At 38.8% G+C, this 18,635-nt stretch overlaps 3 protein-coding genes across 3 annotated transcripts; 1 reads left to right on the top strand and 2 right to left on the bottom strand.

Moving 5' to 3' along the window:
- Positions 1-62: 62 nt before the first annotated feature.
- smim19 (small integral membrane protein 19) lies at positions 63-1,671 on the bottom strand. The gene is made up of 3 exons (XM_023395917.2): positions 1,412-1,671; positions 885-1,009; positions 63-629 (listed from the first exon to the last, which is right to left on the bottom strand). Exons 1-3 carry the CDS (start codon positions 1,543-1,545, stop codon positions 568-570), a joined length of 321 nt encoding a protein of 106 aa, XP_023251685.1. The 5' UTR covers positions 1,546-1,671; the 3' UTR covers positions 63-567.
- A 1,733-nt stretch (positions 1,672-3,404) lies between these two features.
- Positions 3,405-10,994, bottom strand: fam199x (family with sequence similarity 199, X-linked). Its single transcript, XM_023395937.2, has 8 exons — positions 10,916-10,994; positions 9,143-9,321; positions 8,527-8,746; positions 8,141-8,299; positions 7,847-8,008; positions 6,325-6,508; positions 6,079-6,182; positions 3,405-5,694 (listed from the first exon to the last, which is right to left on the bottom strand). Exons 2-8 carry the CDS (start codon positions 9,307-9,309, stop codon positions 5,521-5,523), a joined length of 1,170 nt encoding a protein of 389 aa, XP_023251705.1. The 5' UTR covers positions 9,310-9,321; positions 10,916-10,994; the 3' UTR covers positions 3,405-5,520.
- Positions 10,995-11,032: 38 nt separating this feature from the next.
- On the top strand, positions 11,033-16,373 carry commd5 (COMM domain containing 5). The gene is made up of 7 exons (XM_023395938.2): positions 11,033-11,274; positions 11,495-11,655; positions 12,530-12,558; positions 12,660-12,710; positions 13,021-13,116; positions 13,615-13,690; positions 15,757-16,373. Exons 1-7 carry the CDS (start codon positions 11,154-11,156, stop codon positions 15,856-15,858), a joined length of 636 nt encoding a protein of 211 aa, XP_023251706.1. The 5' UTR covers positions 11,033-11,153; the 3' UTR covers positions 15,859-16,373.
- The last annotated feature ends 2,262 nt before the right edge of the window (positions 16,374-18,635 follow it).

Genomic DNA, 18,635 nt, shown 5'->3' with positions numbered 1-18,635 from the left:
ACAAAGTCAAACTCAGTAGACAAAACAACAAAACAGAAAATACTGACAATCAGAGAACCTCCTGACTGAATCACTTTGGGTTTATTTGGGTCTTTATTTTCGCATTATAGAATTTTAAATGAACTTACCACATGACAAAACTTATCTTACAAACACCTAACAAACAAGTAAAAAACATCTAGAAGCTATGTTGTAAATTTGAAGGATCTTGTTTTATGTGCAAGAACTGTGAGACTTTCTGTCTCACGCCACTCTGAATACACTTCAGTGACATCTGCTGTAGGTACAGATTTATCCTTCTACAAGATGCCACACTCCCATAAGTGTTCCTAGCTTTTATTCATCCATCCGGCCGAATCTGCTCCATGTGCTCAGACAAAGAAGAGACAACAAGGTGAATGGAGACATGTCTCATTGGAGGAGCCAAACAGAAAGTAGCAGGACAGGAGTAATGTCTTTTTCACTATCTCTGATCATGACGGTCATTCAAGTCCTTTTCTATCCATATATGAACGACTTGAAGACGGAGTGTTTCTCAGACACAGAGGGATGAGTGCCCGCCTGCTCTCATTCCATGGAGAGCTGCACACTCTCTGTCTGGCCTTGTTGTTGCTGCTCAAATTTTCTGGCTAAAAGACAAAATAGAAGAAAGTTTAACACAGCTGAACTTCAACATTATCCACACACTATTCCACACTTGTCACTTATTGGGTGTTTACATGAAAATAGAGAAAATAATGTTTGTATAGTTAATATATCCCCTTTCTTTCTTAAAGCAGGGAATCTGTATCACAAGGATGTGTGAAAGTGGAAAATCACACCAAGACTCTATTGTCAACAATTCTGCGGCTCCTACTGAACCACAGATCTGCGCTGACACCCACCCAGAGAGTACATCTCTAGCTGCTGCCGCAGGCGGACCTTCTGCAGACTGTCGTAGAAGTTGGGCTCTGGACTGCTGCCGACGGTGGGAGGCAGAGTGAAGATACGCATGATCTTCCTCTTGTTTCTGAATTACATGTGAATGAGGAGAAAAAATAAGACTGTGTAGGCCGAAAATGTTTTTCGTCACGAGAGAACATCGCCATTTTGAATTTTAATAGGTAAATCAATAGTATCTGAAATTAAAATTCTATTTTAATATCAATCTATGGAGTATTGAATGAATGCCATTGACCACAGACTCTAAAGATGATATTTAAATATCAAGATATGTAACATAAAATGAGCGCACTTACTGTATCCAAGGAAACGTACGAAAGTGTACTATTTTCCTACGTAGTATAGCGTGAATCTAAATATTTTGAGGAGAACTTGGGGAAAACTCACTCAGTCCCGCCTTCGTTGTACCTCTGCCTGTTATAAACAAAGTGAGAGGGTGAATTGTTGACTGAAAGTGCAAACTGCTTACTTCCTGGCGTACATCAGCAGACCGAAGCTGACCAAGATAACCAGCAGGTAGACATTGGTGGCCTCATTCCAGGCTTCGTGCACCGAGTAGTCAATAGAGTCAGGCTCGTTCCCCAAAACCCCGTGAGCACCCATTGAAGTACGACCACCACGATCAATCTCTGCCGGTAAATACGTGAAAACAAATAGATATTGTATTGTCACTTTGGTAGCTTACATTTGCCTATGAGTCAATTGTACGTTGTAAACACTATGACGTCACGTCCGCGTCCTTCTTCTTCGTCCTTTTTGTTTCCGAAAGCCGACACGCTGCTGCCTTTGTTGCTGCCACCTACAGTCCAAAACCTGAACTCACACATGAGCACGACAGTTCCACAGCAAACTACTCCTCGAGTTTAAACTTTTCATGTGGAAATATCCAGTTGTCTGATGTATCGTTGAACCATGAAGTTGCATATTTTGTGCGTTAAAAGTAACGGCTATTCAATTTTGATCTATTGTCTTCTTTTTATTCTTAACTTGATTTGTTTTATGTTGTTTTAATTGTGTGTTTTTGCTTGTTTCTGCCCTCTTGTGCTGTAATCACCAAGTTAAATTCCTCTGTACAGTGTACATTTGGCGAATAAAACGATTCTGATTGTCTAAAGTTATGGCAAAGCTAATACCTTAATATCAGCCTGGGCTGTCTCATTCAGTCTGACGTATTAGACCAATAGATAACTCCTTTATTCAGATATTAAGATTAAAAAGTTCAAGCCCTTGGGTGATAGGCTGTTAAGTGTTACACTTGTACACTGACTGTCATGTTCATTAAACCAGTTTGAGACGACTTTTGCTTTGACATGGTGCATTGCTGGAAGAAGCCAATAGATGATGGTGAATTGTGGGTGTAAAGGGCTGCACATGATCAGCAACAATGTCATTGATTGGTATAATGGGCCCAAAGTGTGCCAAGAAAACATTCTCCACACCATTACACCACCAGAAGCAGCCTGGAGATCTAGATACATTAGACCAGGACATTTCCTATCTTCAACTGTCAAGTTTTGGTGCCTGTGCCAACTGCAGTCTCAGATTTCTGTCCTCGGCTGACGGGGGGGAACCTGACATGCTCTTTTGCTGTTGTAGCCCATCCACCTGAATGTTGGACATGTTGTCATTCTGAAGCTCAGTTGTAAATAGTGGTTATCTGAGTTACTGTTGCCTTTCTGCCAGCTCCAACCAGTCTGGCCATTCTCCTCTAACCTGTTGAAGGTGTTTCTCTCAGCAGAACTGCTGCTCACTGGATGTGAAGGAAGATGAAAAGAGGATGGCTTCTACAGCTGGATAATGATCCTAAACACGCCTCAAACTCCACAACAGGCTATCTCAAGATGTGCAAGTTGAAGGTTTTGTCATGGCTCATAAACATCATTGAAAATCTGTGGATAGGCCTCAAAACAGCAATATGTGCAAGACTTCCCAAGAATCTCACAGAACTAGAAGCCATTGCAAGGCAGAAAGGGCTATCACAAAAGTGTTGCGAGTTGTGACAGGGGGTGTTCTTTGCTCAGTAACTGTAATTTTGCTAAAAAAAAAAAAAAAAAGTTTTATTCACCGCTGGATTACAGACTAGACAAAGCTGGGAGCTGACCTAGAGTCCAAAAGCTCTAGGTTCACTGTTTTATGTAACCTAGTGGCCCAGTGTGACAAAATAACAAAGTCACACTTGAAGAAAATGCCATCATAGACAGAAACATTAAGATGCAACAACACAGGTTTATTTGCCAAGTTTCCAATGTTTCTGAACCATTCAGTGAACTTCATGGTCTCTTGCAGGCAATACTGTTCCATGCTGATTTATGTGAAACTAACACATGGAAAACCACTGTTGTTGTCAAATCTGATGGTAAAAAATGTTTTCACCTTAGGTGTCTGTTGTGAAACAGTATAAAATAAGTTTAACAATGACACTGAGGGAATTTTCCCAAACAAAAGTTTGGTTTACAATAAAGCTTTTTCAAACCATGTTTAATCAGTTCAATATCATTCATTGTCAGCAATTACATGGTACCTTATTTACACAAATAACTTTGTTGCATCACACTGTGGCTTGTTTTGAATTTTTTTTTCTTTCAAAATTATCTTATTTTTCAAAATAGAGTTTTACTAATTCATTACTACAGAATACATAGAGCTGCTTTTAACATAATTGCTGTAATTAATGACTTTATACACGAGACAGAGACAAGAGCCAAAGCTCAGTACACATTATAAAGTATCAGAAAGGAGATGACAGGCTGTTAGGCCAATAACTGCAGTGGTTCATCATGTTACACCCGACAAGCTGCGGGAAAAGTTTTTCCTACAAAGTAGACAGAAAAAAAAACAAACACACAGAGACAAACCTCAGGTTGCTACTTTTAGCAAATATGAAAATGGCATGATCGCTACAACTCCACAAAAACTCCACCTCAAGCTGTTTTTGAGGTGTTAGTGCTAAATCCCCACTTTTTTGTAGATTTAAAATAATTTAAAAGAGCAAAACGAACATGTCTGAAAGCCGAGTTAATGGCTAAATGTTGGATGTACATGTTCAAGAAACCAGGTCAAGTTCAGCGTCAAAAACAAACCAACCTTGCAGTACATGGACAGACACTGATCTGTAAAAACTTCTTGTAAAACTGCAATGCACAAATGCTTTAAACTTATGATGGTAAACATGTTCATTGAAGTAAATGATGGAAATTCTGAGTGCTTGTAGAAAAAATAAACAAGGAGGACTTGACAAAGTCAGAGTTCAAAAGACATCTGAGACAAAGTCCAAACTCAGGTACAGTAAGTGACAAAACACAACTAAATGCATAAAATAAGACTCAAATGTTTGCAAAGAACCTGTGGCAATTTACAGCTTTTAAGCTATGACAACAAATTAGTTCACTACTTTGTTGTCAGATATACACACACACAAGGAAAAAAAAAAAAAAAAGTTAAATCATCCTTTATCAACCAGGAAAATCTGAAAGCAAGCAGTAAATAAGCTGTTATTTATCATTTATTTACAATACAGGTAAGCTATTTTTAACAGGTGTATGCAAATAACGATGCAAGTTGTTAGTTACTGGACCACACAGGGACTCAGTGTGGGTGACGATTTAAACATGCAGTGTTTCAGTGCTCCCTCTAAGCCTTAGAGTGAAATGGAACCACAACACTCAGCAGAGAGAAAGACAGACCAGCTCATTTCTGTCTCCAAATCAGGAACCTCTGAACCTCTGATGTATTTGTCAGTTTTGGAGGATGGGTTTTAGGACCACCAATTATTTCACTTACTTTGCTGATACTTTACACTCATGTCATGCTGACTGTTTACCTTGAAGTATTTATGCATACCTTTGCTGCTGTAACTGAACCTGCAGCAGATGAAACTAGAACTACAGATGAACAGAGTTTGGACAGTGCAGATACAGCCCTGTAGAATATGGGTGTATTTGTAGGCAGATGGGTGAAAACCATATTAGCTATAATACAGCCAACTTGCACATAGTTTCTCCTTTAATGGTATGAAAAAATAAACTTGCTGCTATTACCTGGTTATTGCAGCATCTGCATAATATGGCCAAACTCTGCTTCTCTTGCCTGATCTGTCCTTCTGCCAGTGGTGGCTGTATTAGTAGCAGTGGATATACGCTGTTTCAGCATCTATAAGCAATCCTCTTGTTAACTGTATTAAGCTGAATCTGTAGTGTACATTTATGTGTATCTGTGAGCTTCGAGGCTGTTGCCGCATTAGCACTGGCTATAAGCAGGCTAGACTGAGGTCAGTATCTAATCAAAGCATTATCAGTATTTTGCCATTATTACTGTAGCTAGCTTAGAAGTGATTGCAGCAACAAGCAGTTTAGCACTAGCATGTAACACTAGTAGAAGCAAGCAATATGTCAAGCTATGCTAGAGGCTACTAGAAGCTATTACTCCCTACATTACTTTTACAAAATGCATTATGAGCATGTTAGCCTGTTCAAAGCTAATGCGTGCAGTGATCTGGATTAGCGCAGTGTCTAAGCTCTATGGTAGTGGCTGGGTTGTGAGAGAGCAGGCATAGAGGGAGCACTGATTGATTCACTGGTGTCACATCAGTATGTCCAGGTCGTCACCGTGGTCATCTTCCTCCGTCACCCGTAGCGACAGAACCTCCTCGTTCAGAAATAGTCCGCTCAGGCGCTCCTTACGAGCCTGCCGCTGCTCTTTCAGCTGCCGCTTTCTGAGGGCTTTCTGCTGGAGCTTACGCTGCTTTGAACGTTTCTGAAAAGACAGTGTGGGGGAGAGAGGTTAGTCATGATACCAAGATGAGGAGAAAGGTGTGAAGATAATCAGCTAGTCTCACATGCTCTGTGAAAAGCTGAGGGAAAAGAAATGGCTGTAGAAGAAGTGCACAGGTATTTAAGTCATACAAAAGCTTTGTATTCATATAAAATCAACTAGAATGTATTAGTTACAGTAAAAATAACATTTAGATGGCAGAGTGGGTCCAGAGGCAAATGTGCTATTTAAGTTTAAAAGAAAACCCTTTCCCCTTGGGATTCTTCCCTATGAGCTCTGACTGAAGAAGATGAAATGGTGTATATGTCTAGCACAATAAAAACATCACCTGGAAAAAAGAGGTGGTCTGATTCAGAGGTTTCTTACTTTAGAGTCTCGTATACGTTCTGCAGCACTGGAGAGGTTGCCATCGCTATGAGCTCTGCTGATGTTGGCAACACTGCTTCCACTACAGGCTGAGGCTGTACCACCTGGAACAAAGGGAAATATAAACAATGTTACAACAAGAAACCAGACTTTAACTCTGACCTGAAATGCTCGATTCCTGCAGGTCTCCCTGCTGACAGCACCGATAGTGGTACTTAACTGCTAGCCAACCTGGTAGCATCTTACCTGCTACAGAGTTGGAGGCTGTGGAACCAGTGGAAGAGCTAGCGGAGCTGACCATGCTGGCATTACTGCTGCTGGCTCCACTGACGCCACCGGTGCTAGCGCTGCTGTGACTGCTCCTCTTCCAGCCCTCTCTGGTGCTACTGGCCCGCTGCCTGGGGCTGTGCTCTCTGATGTAGTTACGCACCTGATAACAACACACTTGTCAGATATCAATCTTTTCACATGCAACACTGGTTGTGTCCGAAATCACTCACTCAATTCACTCCTCCCTACTCACTATTCAGAAAGTTCAATGTAGAGGATTATTCAGTGAGCTCATTGGTAAAATGGAAAATCACTTTCGGACACTATTCAGGTAATTGGACTATATAGGGAGTAGTGAGTGATTTCGGACACAGCCCGTTTTTATCTTGCACACCCTGGTTTACGCACCGATGTATTCAAAGTGAGCGCTACTCTCCGATACGTAACAATAATGATAAAACAAACTCTGTATATTATATATGTTATAGACTGTATATTCTTGTATATTCCTGTATAGTCCTGTATATAGACCGTATATTCCCTCAAACCTGTTTATACAGTCATATTGGACATATTTTATGGAGTCGCAAGTATAGCAAGAAATAATCACACAAAGTTCTACACAAAGGCCCTGTTTGATCCCAAGACGCATTGAGGACACATTTGAGATCTGATTACTCAACCAAATTCAGATGTGCTCTGGGCCAAATGTGGCCACATTCTTTTAGCAGCATGAATGCAAATGCAAATGTGCGGTCCACAATGAAGGACCGCCGACTCTACTGATGTCTTCTGCCACAGTCTGCTTAGTCCCAACCCAGCTTCATAATGACCCTAAAATATTTTACTATTTCAAATGGCTAAAACCTTTTTTCAGTGTAGAGCTGTGTGCAGCATATTGAGTCTCTCAACACCTCCTCTTCTTCCACACTCACAGACACAAACACAATGACAACAGACTTCTCTATCACAGCCAGAGGGGGTAAAAACAACAACACATATGTGTTTATTTGCCTATGGAAAGAAGTGAGATTCAATTACACGTGGTCACTCAAGACGCATTCAAATGCCAGGTGTGAAATGACGTACTCTGAGATATCCATTTGTGATCAGATCACCCGGGACACATGTTCATGTCTGGTCTGATCTTGGCCATATTGACCAATAATCACCAAATGCATTTACATTTATGCCTCATCAGCATTTCGGTGTTTAACTGGTTGCAAATATCTTCTAAATGCACAAAAAACAATTAAACTTTGATGTTAATGATCATCCACTAAAACATCATGGGAAGCAAAAGTGCTTTACATATTTTTTTTTATCTCCAGATGGTGGCAAATAGGCAGCCATTTAGAATTCGGTTTTTTGGCTAAAATTAGTGACAGGCTCCTTGTGATTTGTTGTAAGAATGAAGTTATGTGTGAAAGCAGCTTTGTTTATTGGTGTAGCTGCCCTGTATTGTAAAAGAGATTTGTGCTGTAGAATTACTACCCACCTGTTTGAGTTTCTCATCGGTGAGACAGTTGAGCTCAATGATGAACTCGCTGTCAGTGGGAGAGATTTGAGCACACGGGTCGATGATCTTGATGATGTCCAGCTGCTCTCTCAGGCCCATCTCTGTGCTGACCTTCCGACTCAGGTACTCAATGTACTCCACCTGGAAGTGGTAACACACACACATGTAGCTAAGTCACAGATGAATATCCTGCACAAAAGTAAGCTGAGGATTTCAGCTTCATTGTTGTTAAGTCTGAACTCAGCATAAAAAAGGTATGTCAGCTTTGTTTACTTGTTCATCATTGGTCATGGCACTCCAAGGTAATTCATCCAGGTTACGATGAGGGTGGGGCTTGGGCTTCCTCTTGGAAAACAAACAGGGTGAACTTGGCACGCTCGGGATGATGTCAGAGAGGACATCACTGCCACTGGCAATGTCACTTCCTGGCAACTAGGAGGACAGCAAAAAGACAGATCAGCAATGACATGTGGAGACAACAACAACAAAGGAAGGCAGACTGTTGAGAAAGGACTCGCAATCAATTACTTTAATATCCGCGTCCAAACAAATGATGCAACTATGTTCTAATGATTTACAGTAGAAAAGCACCTGCTGCATATTAAAATCTACAGTAAATATCACTTGTAAGTTGACCAAGAGATCAGCTAATAACCAACCTGCCACTCAAACTCGCTGTCAGACCAATCCCAATAGGTGCTGATAGAGGAGGAGACGTCGCTGCAAACACTGCCCTCTGGAAACAAGTCCAATGATGTTAGTTCCTGGTCATCAAGAAGGGAGTAACAGTCGTCCTGATCCCCCACAGACACAGAGGAGAAGAGTTCCTCACTGCACTCTGAGCTGGCAACACTGGTCCCACAGGAAGTAAGGTTCCATCTGGGGAGAACAATGAGTGAATTTCAAATTAAAAATGAGTAATTTCTGTGAATTGTTCTGATAATTTTCCTGAGAAAAAAGTGTAGTGCAAACAATAGAACAATGTACATTTCAGTGATGCCGAAGCCAGGAAACATGCAATTAACAAGCAAATTAACATTCCTCAATAACAGAGTAAGGTGACCAACAGCTGCAATGGCACATGCTGCAGCATTTGGTTGTTGGTCAAGCTTTTGTGCCATAGGATACTGTAAAGATGGACATCTTAATTCAAATTCCAAAACATTCATGACAGTTTCTAACAAATATCCTTTAACAGTATAATCTGAAGGTTACTTTACCTCAGAAACAGTTGACGCATATGTGTGAACACACGAATACACACACTCTACTTGCCTGTTACTGTGGAAGCGGTGTAGAGGATCTGTTCTGTGACAAGATGAGAGCTGACAGCCAAAGTCACTGACATCCAGGGTTCCCACATCACTGAGGTTGGCTCTTTGGGAGAGGAGAGGGAAAGGCTCCTCGGGGGCCAAAAACTTCTCATACAGAGATTCAGACATGGCTATATGTACCTGACACAGACACAAAGGCAAAGATTAGACATAAATAACAGGGCATCTTTCAACACAGCTACAGCCTCAATAAATACCACAAAGTTGAATAAACACATATTATACACTAGCTAACTAATCAAAATATAATCAATAATTCAATTTGGCTAAGTGCAATATCCAAATTGCAGCAGCAATCGCTGCAAAAACAATCGCAGGAGCTGCAAAAGGTAAAATGTATATCTAACAAAATAATAGCAATATGATTCTTTTGTATATTGTGCAAGCCTTTTTAACACTCAACAAAAGCTTCTTGATCAGTTACAAGAGTATTGAAAGGTTATTGTGTTCATGACTGTGTCTAATCACTATTTTTCACGTTTGAGGTTCAGTTTGTAGACAAAATTATTGATGCCAACTCTTGACAGAGGCAGCTACATAATTACTATGGAATAAAATGTTAAGAAAATTACTTTGACCATCTATATTTAGTATACAGTGGAAAAAACTATGCTGCATGTATTCAACATATGAATCATCACTGCATTAATCATAAACTTGTCCCAATAATAAAGTATCCTAATAGATTTTAGGTAAAAATTTCCTGTCAAGGAAATGTTGAAAAGATTAGGGGATAATATAGACAATGCTTGCATTTTAGTTAGTTTTCATGTTTTTTTTTTTTTTTTGCACCAATTTATTTTGGACAGATATGCAGAGATTTAACTGTAAGAAAATTGGGAATAATATGCACATTGATGCGATGTTTAAACTTGTGTTTTGTGGGGTGGAAGTGAATAATAAAAAAAATTACATATATCGGTTACTGATAATTTTGGGCAAACGCCATACTCAGAAATCCAAACATTCTGCTTTTGACGTTTGTTGGCAAACTTTAGCAGTATTTGATATTAATTGTACATAGTAAGGACTAAATGATGACTAAGTACTCAATTTTAAACATTAATGAGAGGACTTCATTGGACTCTTACTTCTGCACGTTTTCCCATTTTGTACCTCTTTGTTGTTATTAATGACAGGTGGGAAAGAGATACTACAGAAGTGTCTCTCACCAAAGTAAAGCTTTCTTTTCATCCAAACATCAGCAAACGGTTAATTAACACTTCATTTTATTTGCTGGTAAAATGAGTTGCGCTACTTACTTATAATGTTTTCTTCTAGCCACAGACGATGTTAAATAAACAGTTAGCGTTAATGTTAATTGGTGGCACTATCGTTGGATGTCATCCAACTCCCACAGTTGTTTGTTTTTCTTAACAACAGAACGAAATGTTACACTATAACGACACAGTCGTACGGAAAACACTAGGCTAAAACGAGAATTCAGAATAAGAACATATAGCTGATGTTCATATAAGTTTGGTTACACTTCACATTAAACGTTACTATGTTTAGTTAAGGCGAACAGTTAGCCTGCGAAAACACAACACAAGCTAACATCGTTAGCTGGTTGCTAATGCTCCAAATGTCAACGTAGCGTTTACCAAGCCATAAAACGACGCCTACGTAACCTTTTCCTCACAATAACAAATCTAAACGGTTTAAAGCCACGACGAAGTTGTAATTAAGAAGCTATATGCATTAAAACACCGACCTTTTGTCGTTCAAAGTGTGACCATTTCTGCCACCTCCATTTGCGGATCCTTTCTTTTCTATCGATGGTCTAAGCTGTCACCGCGAGACTCCCGGGAGCGAGACGAGCGTCATGTGACCTGAAGGCGGAAGCTGTCACATAAACAGAAAGTTAGCATAAAAGAAAACGCCTGTACTTAAATTGATCTTTTTTTTTAATCTGTTATCTTGGTATATTGTGTATAAGTGCGTGGTTAGTCATGGCTTCGAGTCATGCAAAGGATTCCAGCTTTTTAGGAGGCAGGATACCACCAGAAATAGAGTCAATGTCGAAAAACCTCAAGGATGTGGACCAAGAGATATTCAGAAAAATCCTGAAAGGTAATTCTCCGCAAGATGATACCGATGCTAATATCCCTTTAAGCTACCGAAATGTTTTTTTTATTATCACTCATTACGAATTTGTACAGATATCTGTCTGTGTATTCATGGTGTAAGCAACTGACAATGAAAAAAATAAAGCTGGACATTTATTTGTTGCTTAATGAAACGGACAACAGACAAGGGAGTTGAATGTGCCTGTGAATAATTCTCTCTCCAGCTGTGGTCAGTGCCCTGGAGGGGAAGGACTGCAGAGAAGTGATGAAGGCGATAGCAGAGAGCAGTACCATCCCACAGGAGAGGCTCAGTCACATCATAGCTGGGATGTACAGAGTGCTGTCTGAGGCCATCCGCATCCCCACATCATCACTCAAACAGGAGGTATACTGGCGTTAATACACTGAAAATCCCATGCTGGAACATACTGATACAAAATCATGTTTTAGCAGCTGAATTGTTGTTTCACCTGTGCTTTTCTTGCTAATACAAGACATCACTGGTGTCCCAATACAATACCATATACAATACAACTAAGCAGGTTTTGAACATGTAATGTATTCACTTGGGAAAATTGATCAAATTTATTATACTGAAAAATGATGCATGCTAAAAAAGACTTGTCTTTAAGGGTGCTAGAACAGTTTCAACATTGTTAATCTTATTAATAGTTATACCTGTGCATTTTCTGCTGTCTGCAGTGAAAAAGGCTTAATTTGCCACAATGTACTGTAGTATTGTACAGAGGAAATGAATGAGCTCTTCATGGTTTCAAAATTGTAAATACATTGCAGGTGGTGGGGAAACAGCTACACCTACAAAAAACTGCTTTCTCCTTTTGAAGTTTAACTGATTTCACAGCTGTAGTTTGATTGATGTCTGTTGGTGCACATATTGCAGCATTTTCTGTTTTTGCAGTAAAGTATGTAAATTTTTTTGTGTATTAACTGCAAAAACAGTAAATCATAACAATAAATATGTAGTTTATAATGTATACTACTAGTGTATAGTGTGCAATTAGGACATTGCAGAAACATTTTCTGTAAAAAACATTTATTAGAAGCCTTTCATGCACATGGTTCGCATACACATACGTTTCCTCTTTACCTACCTATTTAGACCCACACCTGTGTGGGTATTTAGGGAACAAAATGCTAAATGTGTCCCCTTCATAAACATTAAATTTCACATTTTACAGTGAAATTGTTTGTTATTTTTGTATAGAAAGTACTTAAGGTTTTGCTGTGTCCCTGTTTAGGCCTTTAAAGAAGATCTCCGAGAATTAAGGCAAGGCTCATCCTCTGTTTATTATAAGTTCAATGTTTTGGTTTGTTTTCCCTCCTGTTTAACAAAATTCTGAATTTGTTGTTTGTGGTTCTGTCATGCAGGATACCTGAAGACTTTATCACAGATTTCTCCAGTGTGGTTTTTGGAAATCGGTATGTTGAATTTACAGCCTCTAAATCTAGATGTTTACACATTTTGTCTCTGTATATTTGTGTCCCCTCATGAAGGAACAGAGCTTCCTTTATGAATAAATACAGCTTAATTTTCATTGTAACCTATTCTTGTTGGTTCACGGTTGTGGTTGGTTAACATCACCACAGCACGGCACTAACATGAATGACGTCAATCACAGGACATTGTCATGTGAGATTTGTCCATGGATATTTGAACAGTGCTGCTGCTATGGCATTCAGATGCCATTCATGGAGACATTATGATTCCCACCTCTCTTTATATTTTTAGCCGTGCAGCTTTAGAGGCAGCGACCTCCCAGAATGATCCTCACCTGCCCACAATAGAAGACTTTAAATGGAGAGTGGATGTTGCCATTTCTACAAGGTAATATACTGAGGCAGAGAAGAGAAACTGTGTTTTGAGAAATATACTGATGGCTGTAACTACACTCATACCCATGTCTGCAAAACATTCAAGGGGACACTGTTAGAATTTCTGAGTAATTATTACTGATTAATATAGTGTAGTTTTTTTGAGTTGTTCTGTTTTTTGTTTGATAATTGTTTCCTGGAAAAATATATCTATTGTGTCAGGTGTTTTATGTCTCCAGTTTGTTTCTAATATAAACAAGAACAAGTGGGAAGTTAGTGTAAGAAGTAACACCTCAGAAATAAGCATTTAGCATCAAAGACATCATCAAAATGTTTCCAAAAAATCTGACTGTTTAACTGTTTTAAGTGTTGTCCAATTTTATTATTGTACTTTTTAAAAGAAGGTTAAGTGCAAGCACAGTTTTCTTAATGTCTTTTTTTTATAAGAAATGTAACTTCAAACTCAGTGTAATGAAGTCCATGTCTTTTTGTGTCTCCTCTGTCTGTCCAGTTCTTTAGCCAGGGCGCTGCAGCCTTCTGTGCTGATGCAGATTAAACTGTCCGATGGGAGTTTTCATCGTTTTGAGGTACAGAAAAAATTGATCTGTTTCTTTACATATCTATTGTCAATTTATGTCTCCCCAGTTCAGAAATACAAACCAATAGTTTGTTTATGACAAAGCACTGAAGGCATATAGATAAAAGTGCTTAAATTCTTTATTTAAAAATTATGGAATTGACATTAGTCAGCGTCACATATGAAGAGGGTGGTTTCTCTCCCCTCTCCTCACCCAGACACAAGTGTTGAGGGATACTTAAAAGTTGTAAAATATGTACATGAGATCATTAAATAAAGTCCTCAAAAAGTGGCAGATTTCTTAATTACACTTAATTGGTGAGGGGTAACAAAGCATCATCTTTGGCAATGAACTCCCCTCTTAGATTAACATGAAACAGGATTCATTTGCACACACAAAAATGTGTAGACCTGTGTATGTGTATATGAATCTGACAAGCACTTTCATTCTTTTTAAACTCTCTTATATCAGCTACTGCACATACAGGTTTTCCAAACTGGACTGTTTACTTGGGTTTAAATGAGTCTTAGATAGACTTCAGTTTCTATTACAACTGTATTTAAGTCCGGCTTTCAGAAACCCATAGATCTCCTATACTGTAGTTTGTCATTTTATCCACATGAATGGTGTTAGTTTTGCACTGTAGTGTGTATTTGTATTCTACGTTTATCTTCAGCCTGCGGGTAGAAAGAAGTTGGTTGTTAGCCAGTGAGCTAATGTAGGTCTGTTTCAGTTGTTACATAATAGGATCACAGTGGAATAATTAAGTAAACTTTATTAACCACAGCCTGACCTAGAAGCTGCTGTTGACCAAGTGCTTCTGACACATTTTGACAATATTGTGTCTTTCTTTATGCAGTATCATCATGTCTCTACTTGTTACACATATTGTATTCATTACAATGCAAAATAAAAGCTAGCATAATAGAACTCATAGCATATATAGAACTGTGCTATCTCTAGGTAAAGAGTGAGAGAAAATTAACCTTTTACTGGAAAAAAATATCCACTTTCAGCCTGAAACCCTGACCTCATGTCGTCTGTCTGTTCATACAAACCTGTTATTTCAAATTACAGTCGAAAAGACCAAATGCTCAGTTCACAAATAAGCAAAAGGTATAGAAATGTGACTTTAAATTAAACAGAGGATTGCAGTTTTTATATGACAAGAGCATGACCCAGAAACAACTATTATAATATTACATATATAACATATATAATTTGTCTTATAACTATAAACTCATAAGAAATAATCACAATTAGTGATGAATAATTAGATATAAAGACAAAGTGAGAAACTTAAAAGCAAAATTAATCAAATCTTCAAATAAAATGAGTAAGATATTGACTCAATAGGTGGCGCCATACTCCTGCTACAGTATACCTGCCTCATAATTGCAAAATAGAAGCTGGATTAGAGACTTCCGCCATTGGTGCTTTCAAAGTAGGCTAATGTGGACAGAAACAGGAGGGAGGACTTCTGCTACTGCTGTCGTTGCACCTAGTGCAGCGGTTATGTAATCAGATTACAGAAGAATTAGAAGATTAGCAGCAACAGCATCCGATGTGGAGATTCTATTGACGGACCTTATCTTTACCTGATAAGCACCCCTCAGGATCTCTTCCGGCATTTGACTGACAGATATCTTCAGCAAATCAAACAAACAGAACAGATGGCTGCGCATTCTTTAAGGCCTCTCTTTATAATTAGCAGATGTGTCTTTATTAAGAACAGCCACAAACACACGACGAATCATACTCAGATTGTATCTTTAACTCAAGGATGAAAGGACTATGAATTATTGTAGCTATTGTTGCTTTGGTAGAAGCCGACCCTCACCCTGTAGAGAGGTCAGAGGTCGACTGCCATGAATCATTCATCGTGAAATTGAAGGCCTTTCTGACTTTCATGAACTACAAACAAACATCTCAAGAATGGATATCATCCTACTGCCATAGTGATTTGTATGTCATCATGGTAATATTATTCTATATCATTATTTTAGCTCCACCTTGGCTGTGCAGCTGTCTCTGTTACATTGCCAATGAATTGTTGTCATTGTTTTCCTGTTCAGGTGCCAGTGTCTAAGTTCCAGGAGCTTCGTTACAACGTGGCATTGATTCTCAAAGAGATGAATGATCTGGAGAAGAGGAGCATTCTCAAAATCCAAGATTGATGCACCATTAGGGAAGTTAGTAAATTAAACTCTCTTTTCTACTTGGCTTTAGTTTTAAGAGATTTATTGGAATCTTGTAAATTAACTCCACACAGGAAATCGTTCATTTTAATGATTTCAGATATATTATAAATAATAATAATAATAATAATATTGATTTGTCTGTCATGATGTTATGCTTTGGGGATGTTGGCATCCAACACAGCCGACTGTCGTCAGTGTCAAATGATGAGAGCAGTGAAGGCGGGACAGTCAGCAGTTTCCTGTGTGTCAGCCTGTATTTAAAAACAAATCTATAAAACCAGACTGTATCACTGTAACCAGACTGATTTTTTTTCTACTCATGTTTTTATACCTGTTCTTCAAACCAGCGACAGAACAAAAAGGATTATAGCACTGTTGTATAAAAAGTAAAAGAATGATTTTTCTGTTATTTTGTATGTTTTCCATAATAACATTGAGGATTTTTACCTCTTGAACCACATTTCTCTAATAAAATGTTTCTCAGTCTGTTATTTTATTTGCAAGGAACTGTATATTTGTTCAAATTTGAACTCTGACAGAGAGTTAACGATTCGTGTGTCATTTTATAAAGGTTTTACTCATCACCTGTACAACACTGTCATGGCTCACATATGGAAAATACACTGACATATAAACAACTAAAGTAGTGGCCTCAATACAAGTGAGAAATAGCTGTCAAATCATGTTATGAAGTTGTGTCAAAAGCTTTGTTTAAACACACTCATGGGCTCATTGAGCACTGACATATAGTTTTTGAAGAGCTGCTCCTGATCAGTTTTATGATTGACTAATCTTTGACTACTCCCAAAAAATGTATAAATCACCATATTTTTCCTTTTTAAAAGTCTCAGCCTCACATGTATCAGACATATGGAAACATGCTGGAAAGAACACACACATACCATAGGTTCTTTGAACATCCAATAATATAATAACTAGTAATAATATGAAACCAGCACAAAAACATTACAAAAGTTAGACGCTCGGATTGGAAAAAAAAAATCACATTCCTCCATATTCTACAGCATAAATTCATAGAGAAATAACAACTCAATTACATAACGTTACATGGCAAATGTGTAATACTACGATGTCATGTTCATATATCATACGTAAAAAACGATTATGTAACGATATTATATAAGAATGTTTTCATAGCCTCAGGAAAAATACTTTCTCACACCAGCCTTCATTCCTTTATAAACTGCCGTCTTATTGAGAGATCACATGAGGTCAGACGCCGGCATGAATCTAATTTTCCACATAAGAAAACATATTCCTGCCATGAAATGGTAAAAATGTCATTTTCATGGTCATTCTTAGGCTCATACAGTAGCCTATCTCAAACTCAGACTTTCACAAGTTAACATCTTACTTAAGACCTTTATCACACGTAACCTCGATTGTTTCATGCCTGACATCTCTGTATGTTCCTGCAGTCTTTCCTAAATGAACGCCCTGAAATGTGAGATTTTCACTGTGAATGGAGAAACCTCTGGCGTTTCGGAAAAAAAAAAACACAAGCAGCACTGGAATGCGTTACATGAATATCTGTCTGTCTTTTCTAGCCCAGAAAGAGCATGTTTTATAATAGTCTGTGAGGTGACTTAGAGGATAACTGCTGGTCCCAGCCCAGACAGCCTGCACTAGAGGAGCTGGCTAGACTGCATCGTTGGCCTATTTAGAAACACACACAACAACATTTCAAGGTGTGGAACAAGGGGATGTCTGCTCAATGAGTGAGTGTGTGTGTGTGTGTGTGTGTGTGTGTGTGTGTGTGTGTGTGTGTGTGACTGGCCATGTGTGTGATTAGTGTGTGTTTATATGGTTACATATACTCCGCCCCTGCTCTCATTTGCATATATGTCAATCTGTCTGTTGTTACATGTGTGTCAGTCTGTCTCCGTCTGCAGCAGTGTATATGTCAGTCAGCGTTTGTGTCTGTGTGTGGGATTGAGTTCACAGGCGAGACCGGCCGACCTATATTACCAGCACCGCTACTACTGACATGGACACTGATCGACTGACTAGCCTATAATCCCCTCTCACACACAGCAAACCCCGTTTAGCAAACAGTGACTATTTTGAGACAGTAGGAAATACTACTGATAGGCTTCAGGTAAGGCAAATAATACTGTAGTGTCAGGGCAATCTCCTGGACAATCCATTTACACGTCATTAAACACTGACCTTATAACGAGAACCTACCTCTAAATCTGGCCTTAAAGGGAGTCAGTGGAGACAGATGCATACAGTACCATAAAATCACTTAACTTCCCCGTCACTAATGGTGAATCTTTACTAGGAATTGAACATTATTTTTCATCATTCATTAGAGGTACTATCATTATGTGCTTGTTACACTGTAAGCGAGTCTCACTTCAACAGTATTCCTGATGTGTTAGGTAAGTTTTTTTTTTCATAATTTTTTTTGTCATTATGAAAACACTTTTATGCAACAATGACAGACTAACATCAAAGATCTGGTGAGAGACTGTTTACTGTCACAGTTATCAAACAGTAGTGCTCTCTGGGGCAGTGTTACACTTTGATAAGCAGACATCTGGTCAGGCTTTATTGCTTTATGCCCCCTGGTCTGACACCTAAATAGTGACCTAAGGCTTGGTGAAGGGGGGTGGGGTGTGTGTGTGTGTGTGTGTGTGTGTGTGTGGAGGATTATAGCCTGACTAATTACCTTGTAAAGTGCTGTTCCTTCCATTTAAAACACAGCAATGCCACAATTCCAATAAACA

Source organism: Seriola lalandi, unplaced genomic scaffold (genome assembly GCF_002814215.2).
Source record: "Seriola lalandi dorsalis isolate HSWRI2012SDOR001 ecotype SW California unplaced genomic scaffold, Sedor1 jcf7180002054971, whole genome shotgun sequence".
Taxonomy (NCBI): Eukaryota; Metazoa; Chordata; class Actinopteri; order Carangiformes; family Carangidae; genus Seriola; species Seriola lalandi.
Note: the sequence above shows the minus strand (reverse complement) of the source record. Positions and strands in the feature narration are given on the sequence as shown.

What these genes read in the sequence shown, in the direction of transcription:
- commd5 (XM_023395938.2), top strand. Translation starts at nt 11,154, where the DNA reads ATGGCTTCGAGTCATGCAAAGGATTCCAGCTTTTTAGGAGGCAGGATA. An exon ending in GATGTTGCCATTTCTACAAG is followed by an intron (nt 13,117 to 13,614) that starts GTAATATACTGA and finishes CTGTCTGTCCAG; the next exon opens with TTCTTTAGCCAGGGCGCTGC. An exon ending in GGAGTTTTCATCGTTTTGAG is followed by an intron (nt 13,691 to 15,756) that starts GTACAGAAAAAA and finishes TTTCCTGTTCAG; the next exon opens with GTGCCAGTGTCTAAGTTCCA.
- fam199x (XM_023395937.2), bottom strand. Translation starts at nt 9,309, where the DNA reads ATGTCTGAATCTCTGTATGAGAAGTTTTTGGCCCCCGAGGAGCCTTTC. An exon ending in CACCGCTTCCACAGTAACAG is followed by an intron (nt 8,747 to 9,142) that starts GCAAGTAGAGTG and finishes TGTTCTCCCCAG; the next exon opens with ATGGAACCTTACTTCCTGTG. An exon ending in ACAGCGAGTTTGAGTGGCAG is followed by an intron (nt 8,300 to 8,526) that starts GTTGGTTATTAG and finishes CTGTCCTCCTAG; the next exon opens with TTGCCAGGAAGTGACATTGC.
- smim19 (XM_023395917.2), bottom strand. Translation starts at nt 1,545, where the DNA reads ATGGGTGCTCACGGGGTTTTGGGGAACGAGCCTGACTCTATTGACTAC. An exon ending in CTGCTGATGTACGCCAGGAA is followed by an intron (nt 1,010 to 1,411) that starts GTAAGCAGTTTG and finishes CATGTAATTCAG; the next exon opens with AAACAAGAGGAAGATCATGC. An exon ending in GCTAGAGATGTACTCTCTGG is followed by an intron (nt 630 to 884) that starts GTGGGTGTCAGC and finishes TTTGTCTTTTAG; the next exon opens with CCAGAAAATTTGAGCAGCAA.